This window comes from Chionomys nivalis, chromosome 2 (genome assembly GCF_950005125.1).
Source record: "Chionomys nivalis chromosome 2, mChiNiv1.1, whole genome shotgun sequence".
In the NCBI taxonomy this organism is placed as follows: Eukaryota; Metazoa; Chordata; class Mammalia; order Rodentia; family Cricetidae; genus Chionomys; species Chionomys nivalis.
In genome coordinates, this window is record NC_080087.1 from 9,014,322 (window position 1) to 9,035,285 (window position 20,964).

The 20,964-nt window shown below is 42.5% G+C and overlaps 2 protein-coding genes across 3 annotated transcripts in view; one reads left to right on the top strand and one right to left on the bottom strand.

Moving 5' to 3' along the window:
* Window positions 1-4,230, bottom strand: part of Pacrg (parkin coregulated) — a 452,266-nt gene extending 448,036 nt beyond the window's left edge. Inside the window, exon 1 of the mRNA XM_057763180.1 lies at window positions 3,869-4,230. Coding sequence (XP_057619163.1) covers window positions 3,869-4,024 — 156 coding nt within the window. The 5' untranslated portion in view covers window positions 4,025-4,230. The remainder of the gene's footprint in view (window positions 1-3,868) is intronic.
* A 217-nt stretch (window positions 4,231-4,447) lies between these two features.
* The window catches only part of Prkn (parkin RBR E3 ubiquitin protein ligase), a 1,199,352-nt gene continuing 1,182,835 nt past the window's right edge, over window positions 4,448-20,964 (top strand). For both annotated transcript variants that reach the window (XM_057763084.1, XM_057763085.1), the window contains exon 1: window positions 4,448-4,596. In XM_057763084.1, coding sequence (XP_057619067.1) covers window positions 4,590-4,596 — 7 coding nt within the window. In that variant the 5' untranslated portion in view covers window positions 4,448-4,589. The remainder of the gene's footprint in view (window positions 4,597-20,964) is intronic.

Genomic DNA, 20,964 nt, shown 5'->3' on the forward strand with positions numbered 1-20,964 from the left:
AACAGGAAGTTCAAGCAAACAACTTTCCAAAAATACAAGGAGAGAGAGAGAGTGAGCTGGCTGCCTGGACAGTCACCCAATGTTTCTTTGTAATGTTGGGGCACCCACCTTTGGCTATGGGCCTAGAATTTGTGTCAGACCATTTTCAGAAGCAGGAAATTTTGAAAGACTGTCCTGCCCTGTTAGCAAGGTGTAGCAGTCACTTTTCCTTGTGTCCTGTTGTCCAGAATAAGCAGCAGAAGTCTTGACTATTGACCCCAGTGGTGACACTGAGTTCCTGTCTAAACACCCAATTAAAGAAGGCCTTGAGAGAGTCAGAAAGAAATTAGTTTGACCACATAGGTGACAAGAAGCACCACATCCATTGGGCCAGATAGCTCAAGGTCATGGGCAGAGCGAATACCCACTGCACATAAGTCAAAAGCATAAGGAATTATTCAGTTTCTTGGGTTCCAGTTAGCTTAAGTAAATGAGAATGGGAGGGGGTTATAAATTGAAAATACAGAATTGAATTAGATTATAGAGGCCTGCTGGTCTAGTCAATGCAGAGAATCATAGTGCTGAGAATGGAACATTCATACCAACCCTCCACCAGAGCTCAGGGGACAATGAGGAAAGGGGTCAGAAAGAATGCACTAGCCAGAGGATGTGGAGAAGCGCTGTCCCCTGGACATGACATGGTCATTGTACTTATGAACTCATAGGGTATCACCTAATCAAGATCAAGCCGGTTAACATTCCAATAAGGATGAGAAAGGGTCTCTTGAGGTTCCACCCCAACAGCTGGAAGCTGGGAGGTGGTGAGGAGACTTTTTTTTTTTTCAGGTCCGTGGCAGCTGGTAAATTGGTCATGCTTAGGTGGATGGTAACACACGCACACATATGCAGACAACACTAACTGGACTCAGTGGGTTAGAAACAACGAGTAGGAGGAGCAAGCACTAGGGACTCATGGAGAGAGGGAGGGAGAATTTGGGTGAATATGATCAAGACACACTGTATACATGTATGAAATTGCCAAAGAATAAAAAAAGTTTTTTTTAAAAGATGATTGCTGAAAGTATGCCTTATAGAATTTCTTTTTTTTTTCCTTCGGTTTATTGTTTTGAAACTGGATTGCTCCCAAATCTTGACATTGTGTCATCAGAACTTTGTTCTGGAAAGCTTAGTCTACATGTATTGATAATTGATTGGTAGAAGTTTGGGGGACATTATGTACCTGTGAGGTGTTTGGGTGATGAGTCCCCCCTCCATCAGCTAACTGTCCCCTGGATCCAGCATCATTAATACCTCCAGTTGATGAAATGAAGATTTGCAACCCTAGCCACAGAAGCTTGGTTGTTTGTGCTGTGACTGGGCAGGCTTATCTTTGAGCTTCTCTTCACTCTAATGTACCACCTTTAGCATTGGTAATCTGTGACTTCTAATTATTCCCAGTGTCCCATCTCCCCTCACTACAATAATAAAACACTGCTAGACTGAGACAGCCAAAGAGCTACCATTTGGAACCTAACACATGCCAGTCCCTCTTCCAACTAGCTGTGACTTTAAGACTCAGCTTTAGTAATGGACTTATGCAGAAGTGACAGGGGCTGCTTTTGGGACATATCATCATGAAGTTGCTTGTTCTTCATTGCTGTCTGTGTCATTTTGCAGGTTACTGACTTTTTTCTCATTGTGTCTAAAGCATACATTGAAGATTGTGTCCTTTTGGAATTCTATAGCTTTCTTAGCCTGTTTTCTGATGGGCTTGGAATGGGGGTCTACAGGTAACATCATCCAGCCTTGGATCCATATTGCAGTGTGTATGTGCATGTGTGTGCGCGAACACACACACACACACACACACACACGCTTGTTTGCTTGCTTTTTTGCTTGCTTACGACAGGGTCTCCATATATATTGTAGATTTCCTTTTAACTTCCTGTGTAGCTGAGGCTATCTATCCTCGAGGGTTGATTCTCCTAGATCTGCCTCCTGAGCATGAGGTTGTGTTGCACTTCACTATTCCTGACCTAACATGCTTTTTGATAAGGTGTATAAGTGCATAAAGGGTCCAGTTTTAGCTGACTTGAGGGAATAATACCAGCTAAGTAGTTTTTGGTCATGGGCTCCATTATCTTTTCTAAGAAGGACAATAAACAACAAATCTTCAAATTTTGTAACTCCTTTCATCTTTTAATGGAAAATGATGCATTGTTATGAACTTGAGTGTTATTCTTTGAGTGAAGACTTTTGAGATTGCTTATTTTTATAGAGACAAAAACAGAAATTCATGCAACCAAAAGAACCACAAACTGCTTAAGACCACTTGCCACTGGGATTTTAAGAAATCATTTTTTCAAATAATCAATGTCTCCAGACACCATCATCTCATAAATAATTTCTACAGTTCTTAGGGCAAATTCTGTGTGTTTTTCTTGGAAGAAAACTGAAACGACATTACCCACTGAACTAGAGGGCTGCAGAGGGAACGGAGGGTGAGTGCAACATCAGAGAAGGGGTTTTGGTTGGCTTTTGGGACATGTGGCTGTAATGAAAAGATGAAAGTTGGCATATACGCTCTGAATAAAAGGTCTACTGAATAGACCTTCATATATGCAGAGAGAGAGAGAGAGAGAGAGAGAGAGAGAGAGAGAGACTTTAACATTACAATGTAACAATATCAACATCATGGAACTCAGAAGTGGTGAGCTGTAAGTATTGAATATAGAAACAACCTTTTCTGTTTCCTGTAACTCTGCTGTTATTTTTTAGACTGCTTCCAAGAATTTTAACTACTATAAGCCAACCAACACATACAGTGAAATATAGGAATATGATTTTGTTTAGCAACCCAGGAATCTGAGCTGGAAGTCTACAGGTGGTCTATTTTATTTGTGTCCTCTAAGTATGTGTTTAGAAATAAGGTAGTATTGGGCTTGCAATAAATAAAGAAAGAAATAATGGGACAATGGAAAACACTATTAAGGTAATATATTGAATAATAAGATCCTCGCAGGGTGTAAATTGTACAAATTTGAAAATACTAAGTTACATTTATTATTTAACCCCACATTATTAAACAGTGCCTACTCAAGAGACAAACTTGGTTTAGTATACCAAATTAGAGGCTATTTAATAAATAAGAAGATTTAAAAGCAGGGTTATGCATATAGCTAAAGTATATGTGTGCCTTTAAATATTTCCCCCATTGGTGTTAAGAATATTTTATTTTTATTACCACAAGTAATAAACATGAAATAGGACTTGTATTGGTAGGGACACTTGAAATAGAGCTCATCTTAAATAAAAATGTATTTAAAAGGACTATCAGGAACCAATTTTCACATAAGTAGCTTTTGAATACTTCAACCTTTTTGTCAAAATGTTACTGAGTAAATTCTAAGCATGCTAAAGTGTTCCAGGTGAAATAAATTACTTTATAGACTATTGAGGAGTCTATGTGTCCCAGCTGTATACCGCTTCATGTTAAAATATTGCAAGTCTATGACTTCTAAGAATTCTCACTCTAGAAGGTCCTTTGCTGAGTGGAGCTAATTTAGGTTGCAATAAGGATAAGGACTTTTTTCCCCTTCGGGTTAAAAAGCTTACGTGTAATTTGGGGTTGTGGTGAAAGCACAAGTCCTCACGAAAGTGCTTATGAACCAAACCTGTACATCACCTGTCCCCAAAGCTTTCTAACCGCCTGGCCTACCTGTCTGCACATTGATGGGCAGGGTGGGCTACCGACTGAGTCATTGCCAGTTCTGGCAAACAGAACTCACTGGGGACCTGGGCTTGGAATCCATCTTAGGGTCAGCCATCCTCTACAACCTCGTGTCCCCTGTTTTGGAGCGAGTGCGTTCAATTGAGGAAGTTCACTTACGACTGAGTTTTTCATCATGGCTTTGACTGTGAAGCCCTCAGAAACCAGGGAATGAGGCTGATGCACCGGGAGCGGCTGTTGTGGCAGCAGTTTGGTCCTCTTCGGCATCTTGTCTGGGCATTTGTTTAAGGTCAGGGTCTCTTTTTCTGCCACCATCTTCCTAGAAATCGTCTTGGTCTTATCAAAAGTGTGGTAGAAAAATCAGGGGGTTTTACAGATGTGAGCAGGAGGTCGGGGAAAAATGTAAAAAGGCGCGTTACTGGTAGAAATTCAACCCCTCGTGGTGCCCAGGGTGATCCAGATGTTTGGCAGCTCCAAGGTGAAGGGAGTTTAGGGGAGGGGAGGGGCGGGAACAGGGCTGGGACCCGAGGCTTGAGTCGCAACAAGCTTCCAAAGGTGAGCCTCCTGGTTGCTAAGCGACTTGTCAACACTACGGCCCGATAGTCCCGCCCCTTCGTGACGCACGTTTCCTGGGTCTTAATCCGGAAAGGGCGATCGGCGGTGGCGGCCGCAGCCAGAGGAGATTCTTACGCGTTAAAACTACAACTCCCAGCAGGCTTCGCGCTCGGGGCGGATGCGCACGCGCGCTGGACCTGCCGACCGCGCGGGTAGTGCCAACCTGGATGACTAAACCCGAGAGAAACGCTGGTGGGCGGCTAGGGCGGGTGTCGGTGCCCGCGTAGGCCCTGCTTGCCCCTCAGCCACCACCCGCCCGGTGACCATGATAGGTACGTGTGTGCCTGCCAGGTACAACCTCTCTGCGCCGCCCCGCGCCCGTGCGTGGCGCCACGTCACACCCCACGGGTCCGAGCGCGAGCCGCGGGGGCTGGCCCGAGCCACCTGTCGGTGACACACGGGGCGAAGGCGTGTGCGCCGCGCTGCGCCCGCCCGGTGGGCGTCCTCGGCCCCGGGGGCCCGCGAGTGACCGGGTGCGGGGTGTCCCACCCCGCCCTTGCCCAGGGTAGGCATCCCCGCGGGCGGACACACGGCTGCACCGCGGCGCCCTCCCACTGCGGGGCTCGTCCCGCAAGGTCAGCAGCCTGGCGCTCCGCCACCCCTAAGCGACGAGCCTAGGTCTGCACCTGTCGGGGACTGTCATGCTGTCCTTCACCTCAGGGCAGGTTCAGACCCTGTAGGACTTTTAAGAAGCCCCCAGGAAGCCTTCTACTGGTGGAAATAATGGGCTCCAAAGAGATGGCACCTTGCACCTTCAGTTCTGTTTTTTAAAAAAATGTCTCCTGGAAGATCTGAGGCGAAAGAGTAGCGGAGTCTTTTGACAGGTGGCGGACAGGGTGCAGTCTGAGGAGTGCAGCTTTGGAAGCGGCCACTAGGGTTGCTGTAAGCACCGTCAAGTAGGAAGGTTTGAAAGGTCCTCTCAGAGATATCAAAGTCCCAGTCACTTCGGGTTCTCCCCCAAAATGAGTAGAAATGCGCAGTGGTGCTGAGCGAATATTCCTGTTTGACGGTTTCCTTACTGTAGACGCCTGCCAACGGTGTCTTGACGCTTTGGTGATTTTGTTTGTGGTCTATACCTGAGAAGTATCACTCCAAGCACGTTTGAAGTGGCTATTTCTGAGGTGTGTCCAGAAGACAGATGAGAGGTGGCTTTATGAAATAAATGCTTTATATGGCGCGAGTAGCTCCGTCTGCTTTTACCTACTCAAGTAAGGTTAGAGTGCGCACACAGCCTTCCTTTACCCCTCGCTGGGGGAGTCATGCCAGGTCACTAACCTCCTCACTGAAGCAGAGGTACAAGCGACAGATGACCAGCTTCTCTCTCCTTGGTAGGGTAGTGTGTATTTTTGTTGAACGAATTGGAAACTTGTTAAATTTATAGAAAAGGTACATTTCTATGAATCTTACTGAGCCTATCAGGTGATGTCTCCTTAAGAGCTGGTTTGTAAATACAAACCTGAACTGAGTCAGTGAACCAAGCGGGAGAGATTAGAAAAATTATGGGAGATTTTACAAGAAAGAAATATTCCATATTTTGAGGAGAATTGCACACGTTTAGTTTCTTCCAACTCAATCTAGTTTATGAATGATTTTTGAGGCGCATATGCCCTATAAAGCTATATAAAGACAGGAAATTAAGAACTAGAAATAATTATTTTATAAATTATATTAATAACTTTTAGGGTGGAACAGATTTGGGCAGTTTTATTAAGATTTATCTGTAACTTCTTAATAAGAAGTGTGGTATCTTGGTGTCACAACTAAATCCATTGCTGACAGAAACAAGCGAGATACAAGGTGAATTTAAGCCCTGTTCCTTCACTTTCACTAACGACTGTTGTATGGCAAACAAGTGTGCATTTTCACACAAATGGTTAAATCGCTGTCTCCCATCCCAGGAAAAGGAACTTGAACTTGCATATTTAAAAAACTGCATAAAAATGTTAAATTATTTAGTTCACCTAGTTTTATTTCCTAGTTCTATTGGTGGCCATTTTTAAGGAGTTTCTGACTTGCCAGTTCTGACTTGGGTGTGTTGATAACAGTCAGAACAGGCGAGAGGGACTCAATTCTATGGAAGGCCTGGGTCTTTTGCACTTTTGTGAGTCATCCTTGAGCCAGGCAGTGAAGGCAGAGGTCTCTGTCCAGAGTTCTGTTGCAGGTCAAAGGACACGTAGATATCTCTAGAAACGGAACAGTGTTTCACACTGCTCAGCACTACAGAGCTGGTGCTGTTTAACCCTATACTCTCCCGCCTTGCTGCATCCTCCTAGTGCAGGCAGTACACCCCCTCTTTCATTGAAGTCCTTGCTTTCCTCTGAGAAAAATCCTATGCACTGGTTTCCCGGCCAGATATGAGGAAAGGGGACAAATATTTCAGTACCCACGAAACAATTTTCCTTTTATTGTTTCAAAATAGAGGGTTCCTTCTTGTCCTGGGAATGGCTTTAAAGGTACTTCCATTTCCCTCTTGGATTATGATTGATGTGTTAAATGTCTTGACCCAGACAAACTTAAACCATAATTTAATTGAAGTCAATGAAAAAGTTTGCCTTTGTGAGGTATGGAAAAAGGATTCAAGATAATGAAAAGCTTCAGAAAACTTAACTGAGAAAAATGTAATTCTGAGCACCTCTTTAAATTTTTTTTATCTTTTTAAAAATGAGCACATTTTTGTGTTTAAAATTGAATTTTAGTGGTGACAATTGTGAATTGTTCTAAATGTCCTATACATTTAGCCCTTCGATAACATCAGCTATTAAAGGACATGGGTTCTCACACAATTAAGATAGGAAGTTCTTAAATGAAAGCTCGGTGTTACCCAGGGTTTTTGAGATAGAAATGTAGCTCAGTGATGTATCCTAGGATTCATTAGACCTGGGTACCATTTAAAGGTGTTTTTTTTAATTTATTAAAAATATTATTTTCTATATCTTGTGGAAAATCTCTTAGAAAATTTAATTGCATATAAAGATCACACTTGTTACTGTCTATTCTCCAATTTTATGATGTTAGCTATTAAAGTGTTCTCTTTTCTGAGTGCGTGTTTAGTAGCCATAGGCCTTTTAGTGTGTCTGCTGTCCATGTTGTCGGTGGCCCTGTCCTCTCTGACAGTGTCAGTATACATTTTATTATCACTTGACAGCAAATATTTTTGTATTGTCTTGTTTATAGATAAAGGGTAAACATTTTACTTCGAAATAGGTTTTAGGAAAAGTACTTCATTTTATAATGATTTAATTTTACAAAAGCAGATTCCAGCATTGAACATGGATTCCATGTCTGATACTGTGAGTCGGTGCCAACGATACAAGAATGGAGTAGACAAAAAAAAAGTTTTGTCATTGTAAATATTCTGTCTATATTGACTGTTGGCCCCGCGTCTGGCTTTGTTTTAAAACTTTCCCACAAGGATTTTCAGTCTCGGACTCTGCCGTTGTACAAGAATGGACTGTGCGTTTAATAACGTTGCTCCTCATCTAAGACTGCGCGTCACGAGGAAGTGGGCTCTACGGCACTTTTGGAGAGAAGAGTTTGTATAATTTTATTCAGTCCTCTTTTGGGTCCAAAGCCTCTGAAAGAACCTTATGTCCTTTACAAATGTTGGTCCTATTTCTAAAGGCTTTTCTGAAGTCTGCATTTTTTTAAAAGTCAAAGCTCTATGGCTCGAAAATGATACAGTAGAAGGACTTGGTATTAATATATGCAAATCCACCCCACCTCTAAAGTTTCTTTGAACCCCTACCCTCCCCTGCACACAAAAGGAAAAAGAAAAAGAAAAAGTTCTCCTTATTTCAAAATGCTTAATATTCATGAACCAGGTTCAATGCAAAATACTTTATTCTGTTAGCTTTCAGTTCTTTGATCAATGAGAATTGTTTCTTACCTGCTGTTTCTTCAGCCTTTAGTGGTAGCCCAGTGCTTTTTCAATGTTTCTGTTTTAATTTGCATTTAATGAGCTCATTTTAAATGTTTCTTTGTAGTACTCTGAATGGTTTCCTCCTCATATTTATAATATTAAAGACTGAGACTTATGTGACAGCTAGCTGATTTGTATTGCAGCCCCCAAACATGGTTTATTTACTTCACCACATAGAGGAGGGCTGTGGTTACAAGGGGTGCCATTAGCAGTCCTGTTTCCCCTATTACTGCATTTCCTCATCACCTAGGACTCTATTAGGCTAGTCCAATCTCCTCACTCCTCTGTCACTAAATAGCATTTTTTTTTCTTGAATTAATAGATATTTCAATTAACAGTAATCATTCCAGTATCAATTCTTTATAAGGACTATGTTAAGTGATGCTGCCCAGGAATGGTCTCTCTCTCTCTCTCTCTCTCTCTCTCTCTCTCTCTCTCTCTCTCTCTCTCTCTCTCTCTGTGTGTGTGTGTGTTTGTGTGTGTGTGCATCTGTTCTGTAAGGGAAGGAAACAGAAATAGGAATCTATCCCTATGAGTTGTGATTTACTTGGCCTGATAAGAAGTGTATGTGATACAGACTTTACTCTGTCCATTATAGAAGCAGAGTGTGATGTTTGTATTCATACTATTACATGGGAATTGTGTTCTGCTGTGTGCTCAATTTAGATATAATCTCTATATATGATACAGAAAGTAATAGGATGAAGGTCTAATATCAGACAATACCCAGTCTTGTTCATTTAGGAGTTGATGAGCTGCCCAATGGGTAGGCAAAGGAATTTCTCCTTTTATTTTGATGCCACCTCCACCATAATTTCTTCGTTTATCTTTTTTCCCTCAATGTGTTGTGGATAGTATCAACCATATCAACCACATGAATACTTTCTGCCATGGTGAAATTCTACAAAAGATCTGTATGCTTGTCTTTATATGCCTGTGGTTTATGGGCGTTCGTTGTGAAGGTTACTGTAACTGTGATAAAACATCACGACCAAACCAACTTGAAGAGGAAAGGATTCATTTGGCTTACACTTCCTCAGCACTGTTTAACCTTGAAGGACGTCAGGGCAGGAACCTGGAGGCAGGAGCTGATGCAGAGGCCATGAAGGGGTGCTGCTTACCGGCTTGCTTTCTATGGCTTGCTCAGTCTATTTGCTAACAGAATCCTGAACCACCAGACCAGGGATGGCAGCACCCACAATGGGCTGGCTGGGCCCTTCCCTATAGACCACTAATTAGGAAAATGCCCTGCTTCTTGTCTACAGCCTGATCTTTTAGAGGCATTTTCTTAATTGATGTTCCCGCCTCTCAGATGTCTTTAGCTTGTGTCAAGTTGACACAAAACTAGCAAGCACAGGCATTGCACCATGAATTCTGTTTTATTTAGATGTGGAAGGAGCAATTCTGAATTTTTTTTCTGGGAATTTAACTTTCAGGGACCTTCCCTATTGGAGCAAGTCATTGTTGTAATTATTTGATTATACATTTATTAGGAATAATTTTAGCTTCTTAGTTTAAACATTTTATAACCAATAGGGTGTGTGTTATGGAAGTCAGATTAGTCAGCATGGGGGTGATGTGAGATGTTAGAGGAGGTAATGACTTCCTTGTCTTTGAGAAATGATAGGGTGATAAACACTAGTGATTCAAGATTGATAGCTGTTACGACGTAAACAAACGGCGAACAGAATTAACCAGTCAAGCTCAATGTAATGTATTCAGCTTTAATAAGGGGAGAACTTACAAAGCCAAGGTTCCAGCGAAGAGCAGGAAACAAAAGGGACAAACAGGCGGACATGGATGGTTTTATAAGCTATTTGGGGCCCCGGGACAAACACCCCCCCAAACAAGGTGATTGGTTGTCACGGTCCCCCTAGGCCAGCAAGGAAGACGCGCGACACACCGGAGCTCTTCTCACTGCAGTTTTATTCAGGACCTTTTGACAATTGTAAAATTTCTCTCTCTCTCTCCCCGGGCAAACCTCTCCAAGCCCTTAAGTAGGCCTGGGCTGCCAACCTCAGATTGCCAGGTGGGCACTGCCCATAGGTCCACGCATATGCAAGCAGCTGACAGTCATTGCGTGATAATAGCATAAGTCAGGCTTTAGCCATAGGAGTTGATTATCACAGAGAGCACTCGCTTTCGGGATTGCGGAGGGCAGGAGCCAGCACCATCAGGTGCGACTCCACGCAGCTCTCTACACATAGCCATCAGGTGTGGCTTCACGCAGCTCGCTACAGTTCCCCCTTTTTGTTTTGTAAAGCTACAGGCAAGAGTAGAGGTCTGATCTCTGTTAAAAATGGAACATGTGCTAGTGTCCGTCCAGGTGTCATCCACCCAGAGAACACTAGACCTGTCCGGTGTCTTTTACAGAGGTGGGAGCTAGACACCAACCCACATGCAATCAGACTTGCTCTTCTTGAGGTTGATGTATGCTTACCTCAAGTGCAGTGCACAAGCCTCGCATCCTGTGCTCGCTTACATCTCTAGCCAAACTTGGGGAGACTGTCCTGCTTCAATGGCCGTGAAGGCCTGAATGATCATAACTGCATTGCAATGCTGTGAAACCCTTATGTGACAAATGCACCATAGGCATACCAGGGAGGCAAGCACCATTAAGCCTGCTAGGGCTCCTACTCCCGCCACTCCTTCAGATGATCCATGGAGTGATCCAGGAGGATAGTCCTTCTGCCAGGCTGGTATCCATGCGTGTGGAGTTCACAGTCGCAATCGTCATCCGAAGCTTTTCCAGTTGTTTTCGAATTCACCAGACCAATTACCTAAAAGATATCTAGACAATTCTTTAGACAGATTAGCTGCATGGGTTAATCTTTCATGCTGAATGCTGGTCACACACAGCCCTGGATGGATAGAAATGTCTGACAGACTAGGGTATGGACTTGCCTCTCTTAACATACCCCAGCTGCCATACCCCCGTGGCACATTCATTCTTGTCAGCTGAGTGCATGGAAGACACCTTCTCCCTCGTGCACCTCTTTGGCTTCCCTAGCAGCTCAGCTGATCCTGCTTCTGCTAAATGACCATATGCTGTATTCTCATGGGTTGTCTGATCTTACACAGGATTTAAAGATAAATGCCCATGACAACAGGTGTTGAGATTGCCAGCAGTAGGGTTCCTAATCACCATTAGACCCAACCTCCCATTTGGGCTATGGTATTCTACCAACCCTTTGGCTAAAACAGTACCCACAGGTACCTGCTCTTACAATAGGGAAGTCTTTTGATTTAAATTCGCTCTGTCGCAGACTCTTCAGCGGCGTGCAGAGCCTAAAACTGCCATTGCCTTTTCCTTGCCCTGCAGCTATGCTGCTTTCTCGGGCAGCCCTGTGGGGTCTGTGCTCCAGCTTGTCTCAGCTCCAGCACTTGTTGTGTTTGCTGATACTCTTAGCACTGCTGTGGCATCCGCCAGGCTAGGCACCGACTGCTGAGGCAATGTGCCTTCCACCACAGCCACCTAGCAAAACTCTGCTCCAGCTCTGCTCCAGCTGCCTTTCTGCCCCAGCTGCATTCGTTCTGGGTCCAGACTGGTGCACGGAGTGGAGCGGAACTCAGGAAAGCAGGCTTGCTGCTCTGCAACCATTGAAGGGTCCCCACTTACACCATGTTTTAGGGAACTTGGGCGTTGTCAGTCTGTCTGGCTACTTCCTGCTGAGCGGGGACTTTGCATTCTTTTTTTTTATTAATTAATTTATTATTAAAGATTTCTGCCTCTTCCCCGCCACCACCTCCCATTCCCTCCCCCTCCCCCAATCAAGTCTTCCTCCCTCCTCAGCCCAAAGAGCAAGCAGGTTTCTCTGCCCTGTGGGAGGTCCAAGGACCACCCACCTCCATCCAGGTCTATTAAGGTGAGCATCCAAACTACCTGGGCTCCCACAAAGCCATTACGTGCAATAGGATCAAGAACCCATTGCCATTGTTCTTCAGTTCTCAGTAGTCCTCATTGTCCATTATGTTCAGCGAGACCGGTTTTGTCCCATGCTTTTTCAGTCCCCGGCCAGCTGGCCTTGGTGAGTTCCCGATAGAACATCCCCATTGCCTCAGTGTGTGGGTGCACCCCTCGCAGTCCTGAGTTCCTTGCTCGTGCTCACTCTCCTTCTGCTCCTCCTTTGGATCGTGAGACTTCAGTCCAGTGCTCCAATGTTGGTCTCTGTCTCTGTCTTCTTTCATCGCCTGATGAAGGTTAATATTCAGGAGGATGCTTATATGTTTTTCTTTGGGTTCACCTTCTTATTTAGCTTCTCTAGAATCACGAATTATAGTCTCAATGTCCTTTATTTATGGCTAGAAACCAAATATGAGTGAGTACATCCCATGTTCCTCTTTTTGGGTCTGGCTTACCTCGCTCAGGATAGTGTTTTCTATTTCCGTCCATTTGTATGCAAAATTCAAGAAGTCATTGTTTTTTACTGCTGAGTAGTACTCTAATATGTATATATTCCATACTTTCCTTACTGCCATTTTCAGCTGCGGTCTGAGGCAGGTCACGGCAGCGACTGGGGAGAGGCGGAGACTCTACCTCCCCACTGAGCTGGAAGGTGGAGGCGTGGCAGGGCAGAACAGCCCTGGTTGTGCTGTGCTTCTATGCCCTGAGGCACACGCTGGGAGTGGCCTAGTCTCTCTCTTCAAGGCTGGTCCTGGGTGTTTGCAGCTTCGCTGACCCTCAGCTCTGCTTGGCCTTGGAGCCGCCTGGAGCTCCTTGGCTTTGGAGCCGCAGCTGCTCACACTCCACTGCAAACTCAGGAGGTCTCAGTAATTCAAACCACATGAATCTAACTCCCTTCCTTACCTTACCTTGTTCAGCGGCAAAATTCAGATCTCTACCAAGCTTGTCCCAGGATGACACATTAAGATTGCCAGAGACGGCAAACCAAGGAGCAATTGTGTCACATTCAGTCAAAAACCTTTCCAATGTGCTCCTTAACAGCTCGTTAAGAGCCAGAAAAATCAGGTGTGATGTTGAAGCGCCCATTCTAAAATCCCATTCTTTTATTTTCATTTTAAACCGTCCACTTTTCGTGGCCCTCACTTTAATCCGTCCGCTCTAGTTGCGGCCCTATTACCCCCATTCTCCCTTCTACTGGCGAGTGCGGAAAACCCGCTTTTTTCGCGGATCCCCAGTCTTTACCTGAGGATTATCCGGTGCACCCCCTGACTGCAGCAAGTTCTGGGCTCCACAGAGAGAGGTTTGGAGGATCCCTGTACGCGGCACCACTTGTCCCCGTACGGGCCACCACCTGTCACGGTCCCCCTCGGCCAGCAAGGAAGACGCGCGACACATCGGAGCTCTTCTCACTGCAGTTTTATTCAGGACCTTTTGACAATTGTAAAATTTCTCTCTCTCTCTCCCCGGGCAAACCTCTCCCAGCCCTTAAGTAGGCCTGGGCTGCCAACCTCAGATTGCCAGGAGGGCACTGCCCATAGGTCCACGCATATGCAAGCAGCTGACAGTCATTGCGTGATAATAGCATAAGTCAGGCTTTAGCCATAGGAGTTGATTATCACAGAGAGCATTCGCTTTCGGGATTGCGGAGGGCAGGAGCCAGCACCATCAGGTGCGACTCCACGCAGCTCTCTACACATAGCCATCAGGTGTGGCTTCACGCAGCTCGCTACAATTGGTGGGGATTCCCCTTCATCTCCCCTTTTTGTCTAAATAAGGCAGAACCAAACCATATACAATTGGAATAAATAATAAATATAAAGTTACAAATAACAAATAATACTAAGCAAGAAACATATAACAAAAGTTTTGCTAAGCATTCTATTTCAAGGAGTCTAAATAATGTAGAGAGTAACTACAATTATCTAATCTTCAACTCCATCAAAGATCTGAGAAGGGAAGTAATATTACTTAAGCAACCAGGAAGAACAAAGGAGAAAATTTCCAAAATGTACAACAAATGACAGAGACAACTGACTATCTGGGCAATCACCCAAAGTCTCGTTTGCAATGTTGAGTCAACCAACTTTGGCTAAGGCCTAACTAACATAACTGACATACCATTATCAAAGGCAAGAACCTTTTTTAGAACTATCCTATCCTCTCTTGGCAAGATAAGACAATCCTGTTTTATCCACTTATGGATATTTTGTATCTTTGTCAGTAGTCGAGTGTTGTAATAGGAAAGGCGGGCTGCGTCCCTCCACCCGGCTAGCTTTACCCGAAATAATTACACGGAAACTGTATTCTTTTAAACACTGCCTGGCCCATTAGTTCCAGCCTCTTATTGGCTAGCTCTTACATATTGATCTAACCCATTTCTAATATTCTGTGTAGCACCACGAGCTGGCTTACCAGGAAAGATCTTAACCTGCATCTGTCTGGAGTGGGAGAATCATGGTGACCTACTGATTTGGCTTCTTTCTCCCAGCATTCTGTTCTGTTTACTCCACCCACCTAAGGGTTGGCCTATCAAATGGACCTAGGCAGTTTCTTTATTAATTAACCAATGAAAGCAACAGATTAGAAAGAAATCACTCCCACATCATTTCCCCTTTTTTGATAAACAAAAAAGAAGGCTTTCATTTTAACATAGTAAAATTACATATAGCAAAACAGTTATCAAGCAAGAATTACAGTTACAATATTTATATCTGTTTTATCTTTTATAACTAAGGAAAACTACAACTATGTATCCATTCTTCAACTCCATGAAAGACTCCAGAAGGATATAATATTACCTAAGCAAACAAGAAATCCAAAACTCTAGAAATGACAGAGACATCTCGCTGCCTGTACAGTCACCCAAAGTTCTTTTGTACTGTTGGGGCATCCGTCTTCGGCCTTCAGGCCCAGGTGTTCAGCAGACTCTTCCATGAAGCAGGAAATTTCAAAGACAGTTTAGTCACTATCTGCTGTGTCCTGCAGAATGTCTCACAGACTCTTTCATGAGTCAGGAACCCTGAAAGAAGATCTCTTTAGGCAAGTTCAGCAGTCCTATCTCTGCGGGTTCTTTGTGTCCAGTTTATGCAACAGTCCAGACAAGAGCAGTTTCTTGCCCAAATGGCTATCAAACTCCATAAGGATCCTCTTCGATGCCCATCTTCCTCTTGAAGTAGATTGGTGCTGCCAGGAGCAGACGTGTCTCATTGTCCTGAAAAACCCTAAGTTATTAAAATATTTTAAATGCCATATTCTGCAGTCTTTGAAAGATATGAAGAATGCCTATCCAACTGAAATATATCTCTATATATCTAGAAAATCTAACTAACATGACTACAAACTTGACTATTATTGATAATTAGCCATTAGCAACCTATATTTCCTAATTATACATTACATTTTTAAATGAACTACACAATCACAATATTTTAATCAAGATTAGAAATATGCATATACATATAACAAAACTGACCTTAAAATCCATACCAATGTAAATTATTTATATCTATATCATATCCCCCTTTAAATGTAAAAGAACATTTATAAACAATATTTGGGAACATGGGTGCAATTTTTTCTCTCCAAACTGCTTCCTGCTGAATGGGGGCGCTGTTATTCAGATCTTTCATGGTGTAACCTGTGTGCCAGGGTCATCTCAGTCGGCAGTTGAGTGAAGTAATTTTCTGAAGGTGTTCACAGCAACCTTTCAGGAGGGCGTGGTCTATCATACCATATTGGGATAGAAGCAATCCAAAGGGTGTCATCCTCTGTGAAAACAAAAGAAGACCCTTTCCAAAGCATCATATCCTTAGATCCAAATTCTGAAGTCATAATACCCTTATGATATCCATTCTGGTTCCACTTGGCAGCCCATATAATGAAATGTCTCTCTGTACTTAGCTCCTTTACAGTCAAAAAATTTAAAGAAAACACAATGTACATAATCCAGACTCTCTGTGAATTTTCCATTTTTACATGGCTTATTTTTCTTTATTTCTTTTAATCTATAACTATCTGTATCTGTCTCTTTAAAGACTTTACCCTTTTTTTTTTAAACCATTAACTTTATTCTCTATATTTTTTTCTTCTCTCAAGCCTACATACACTCACCAACACTGTGGTCTTTTATGTCTGAATCTGTTTTATTGTGAATCTGTAATTTTTTTTACTATCCAGGAGCATTTCTTAAAATGTTAAGCAATTCTTAAAAACTTAAGTTGCACCATGTACAGGTAATATGGTACTGCCTGTTTACTGCGTCTAAACCTTAACTGCGCTGTTATTATGGTAATTACGGTAGTTCCTGCCTGAGACCAGCACAGTTCAGCATGGCTGAGCTGAGCCAGTCCTGCCTCAGAGCCATTTGGTGTCCCTGAGCCACACACAGTTCCAGGCACACAGCAGTCCACATTGCCATCAAGCAAGCTGTAGCACTTTAGTCCAAATGCCCCATACAAGAGCTAGTTCCAGGACAGGAACCAAAAGCTATGGAAAAACCCTGTCTCGAAAAATCAAAAAAAAGAAAAAAGAAAAAAAAAGCTCTGTCTCCCACAGGAGCCAGGCAGAGATTGCAATGGCGGCATAGCCCAGAAAGCTGGCATTTTAAAACAGCCAGTTTTTTCCTGCTGCTGAGTCAGGACAATTTCTTTGTGGCAGGCAACCCAGAAACAGCAAAAAGCTGTCTTAAATTCTCTCTCTCTCCTTTTTAAGCCCTCTCAGGTTTTACGTGCCTTTAGTTAATCACGTTGAGCGCCACTCTGTTGTAATAGGAACAGCGGGCTGCGTCCTGCCACCGGACTAGCTTTACCCGAAATAATTACACGGAAACTGTATTCTTTTAAACACTGCCTGGCCCATTAGCTCCAACCTCTTGTTGGCTAGCTCTTACATATTGATCTAACCCATTTCTAATATTCTGTGTAGCACCACGAGCTGGCTTACCAGGAAAGATCTTAACCTGCGTCAGTCTGGAGTGGGAGAATCATGAGGACTCCCTGACTTGGCTTCTTCCTCCCAGCATTCTGTTCTGTTTACTCCACCCACCTAAGGGTTGGCCTATCAAATGGGCCTAGGCAGTTTATTAATTAACCAATGAAAACAAGAGATTAGAAAGAAACCACTCCCACATCAGTAGAGGTATGGGCTTTTCTTTTGCCCAAAGGCCAGTTGTGCCAAGAAGAAGACAAGCTCCCAGTGGAGTGTCTTTGGTGCTCAGTGTTCTCTTGGGAGTAGAGCTATGTTGCCAGGAGTGATTGTGTCTCGTTGGCACAGAATTCTAGATTAGATTAAAGGCCATTTTCTACAGCTCTTTGAAGAGGTTGAAGATTATACTATCTATACTAAATATAATCTCTATGTATCTAAAAAACCTGATTATCCTAAATATAAATATGACAAACATATGATTATTGATTTATAATTCTCGATACCTATCTAACTTGAGGACTAAGAGAATAAACAACTGTGCAAATTATGAGAACAATGATCTCCAAATGTAAACAATGTTATTACATAAATAATATCAGAGGTAGAAATGTACATTGCAATATGGTAAATATAGCAATACAATATATATGTATATTTTAAATAGAGGTATAAGCATACTCTTATACAATAAATAGAGGTAGAAGCATACTCACATACAATATTCAATATACAAGAATCAACACCAATGCTATTTTCTAAAAACAATAACTCACAAATATTAATAATCCCATCAAACCAGTTAATCCCCTCCTTTTTTTTTTTCAAATAAGCATCCCTAATCCCATAAAATACCTCCTCCATCCCCTCAACCCTATACCAACCACTAAATGATGTCCCTAAACCTGAGGGCAAACTCTGTTGGGAGAGGGGACGTCGTCCTCTAAGATTGCTTCCAGCTGACATGGGGGCGACGATCTTCTTAGGGGGTCCTGTGAAAGCAAATGATGGTAAAATTCCCAGATTAACATTTGGTCTACGAAAATTGTAACTAGCCTCTGAGTGCTTTGAGGAGGTCTGGCCAGAGTGTTGTCAAAAATGTGCACCATTCGAAACTGTCTTGTGCAGTTGGTACCATAAAACAGGTCTAATTTTAGCGCTATAAAAATCATGATGTCATAGTAACCAGGTGGAGTTGATATTGTGGGGCCCCATCTTCATCCTGGAAACTTCAAAGATTACTGTAGGAAAATTTGTTGTTTGTTATGGGAAATTTAAACATTAACTACAAAGATACATACTGACATATAAAGACAGATACAGATATGAGGAAAGGCAAAGAAAGTTTATCATGTATATTATTATTGTTATTCTGTCCCATATCATGGCTCCTGACCTGAGACAGAAACTCTGAGATATCTCTTATCAACAGGCTTGGAATTGAAGAGGGACTGAGCCATAGTCCAATTCCAAAACCAGCTCTTACATATTTATAAAGAAATGCTTAATAAGACGTATTAAAAAATTATACTTATGTAATCTATTCAGTTTTATTGCTGATCCTTAGTGGGTTGTAACTAGTTTCCATCCATCAGTAATTTAAATATTCAGGGTCCCTTAAATTCTTTGAAGATGAGTGTTTTCCTGTGGAGGTAAGAAAAGAACCCTGCCCCCAACCTATATGTATTTCTTACCATCAGTATGATCCTCATCCTTGTGAATGAATTGTTATTTATCATTTCCAAGGGGCTTTTCCTCTTCAAACCGATCCTTTATTAATTTTGATAGTATCCACAATTTTTCTTCTCCTGTGGAGACAACAGCAAAACCCTTTCCCCAATGCAGCACATCTCCTGGCTTCCATTGTGAGGTCAGCACATCCTTGAAATAAACTGGTTGATTTAATTCAGCATACTTTTCCATTATCCAATGTCTTTCTGCAGCCGTTGTCCCCTTCTCATTAGCATTGAGAAAATTCAAGGTTAATAAAGCATTATGTAACCTTTTCTGGGGGTGTTTTCCACCCCTTTCTGTTTGCTTAACATATCCTTTATAGTTCGATTTGATCTTTCTATGACTGCTTGATCTGTAGGATTGTGTGGTATACCTGTAACATGCTTAATATTGTAATAAGCAAAAAACCATTTCATTTTCCTAGAAACATAAACTGGACCATTATCCGTCTTTATTTGTGTAGGTATACCCATGATGGCCATAACTTCTAATAAATGAGTGATTACTGAATCAGCTTTTTCTGAGCTTAAAGCAGTTGCCCATTGAAAACCTGAATAAGTGTCAATGGTGTGGTGTACATATTTTAATTTGCCAAATTCTGCAAAGTGGAACACATCCATCTGCCAGATTTCATTCTTTTGAGTGTCCTTTGGATTAGCTCCTGCAGGCAGTGGTGTCTGATTATAGAAAGAGCAAGTAGGGCAATCTCCTTAGCTTGTTGCCACATAATAGAAAACTCTTTCTTCAAGCCTTTGCTATTAACGTGATGTTTTTATGAAATTCAGAGGCCTGCAGCACACTATCAATCAACAATTGATCAATTTCTGCATTACCTTGTGCTAGAGGACCTGGCAGACCCGTATGGGATCGGATGTGTGTTATATACATAGGGCAAAGCCTGTTCCTGATCATGTCTTGTACCTGATAAACAATGAGGTTAGTTCTGTATCATCAGGTATAAATTCAGCAGTTTCAATATGTAAGGTAACTCTTTCTGCATATTGTGAGTCAGTAACTTAAAATCCCTTAGCACCACAAGAATGGCATATAATTCTGCCTTCTGGACAGAATCATAAGGACTTTGTTCCACCTTACTCATGTCTTCTGATTTGTAACCTGCTTTTCCTGTTATATTAGCATCAGTATAAAATGTACGGGCTCTGGTTATTGGAGCATCATGGACGATTCGAGGAAGAATCCAAGAACTTCTCTTTATGAAGTTAAGCCTCTTGCTTTTTGGATAGTTGTTATTAATTTCTCCCAAAAAATTAGCACAAGCTCTTTGCCATGGTTCATTATCGTCCCATAATTTCTTTAGTTCATCAGCAGTGAAAGGCACTATAATTTCTGCTGGGTCTATGCCTGCTAGTTGACGAAGTCTCAACTTGCCTTTTATAATTAATTCAGAGACTTTTTCCACATAAGTTTTTAGTTTCTTACTTGGCTTATGTGGTAAAAAGATCCATTCAAAGATAATATCATCTCTCTGCATTAAAATTCCTGTAGGAGAAAATTTTGATGGTAGTATGACAAGAATACAACTGAGCTCTGGATTCACCCTGTCCACATGTGCCTGTTGTAATTTTTCCTCAATCATTGTCAGTTCTTACTTCTGCTTCAGCTGTTAATTCTCTGGGACTGTTCAAGTGTTTATCACCATCCAAGGTTTTGTTCAAATGAATTATTAGATCAGGTGTTATGCCAACAGCTGCTCATAGGCTGAAAATGTCTCCTAACAGTCTTTGAAAGTCATTAAGAGTCCATAGCCAATCTCTCCTAATTTGTGCCTTTTGTGTCTTAATATTTATTTATTTATTTAAGATTTCTGCCTCCTCCCCGCCACTGCCTCCCATCCCCCTCCATTCAACTCCCCCTCCCTCAGCAGCCCAAAGAGCAGTCAGGGTTCCCTGCCTTGTGGGAAGTCCAAGGATCTCCCACCTCCTTCCAGGTCTAGTAAGGTGAGCATCCAAACTGCCTAGGCTCACACAAAGCCAGTACGTGCAGTAGGATCAAAACCCAGTGCCATTGTTCTTGACTTCTCAGCAGCCCTCATTGTCCACTATGTTCAGTGAGTCCGGTTTTATCCCATGCTTTTTCAGACCCAGTCCAGCTGGCCTTGGTGAATTCCCGATAGAGCATCCTTATTGTCTCAGTGTGTGG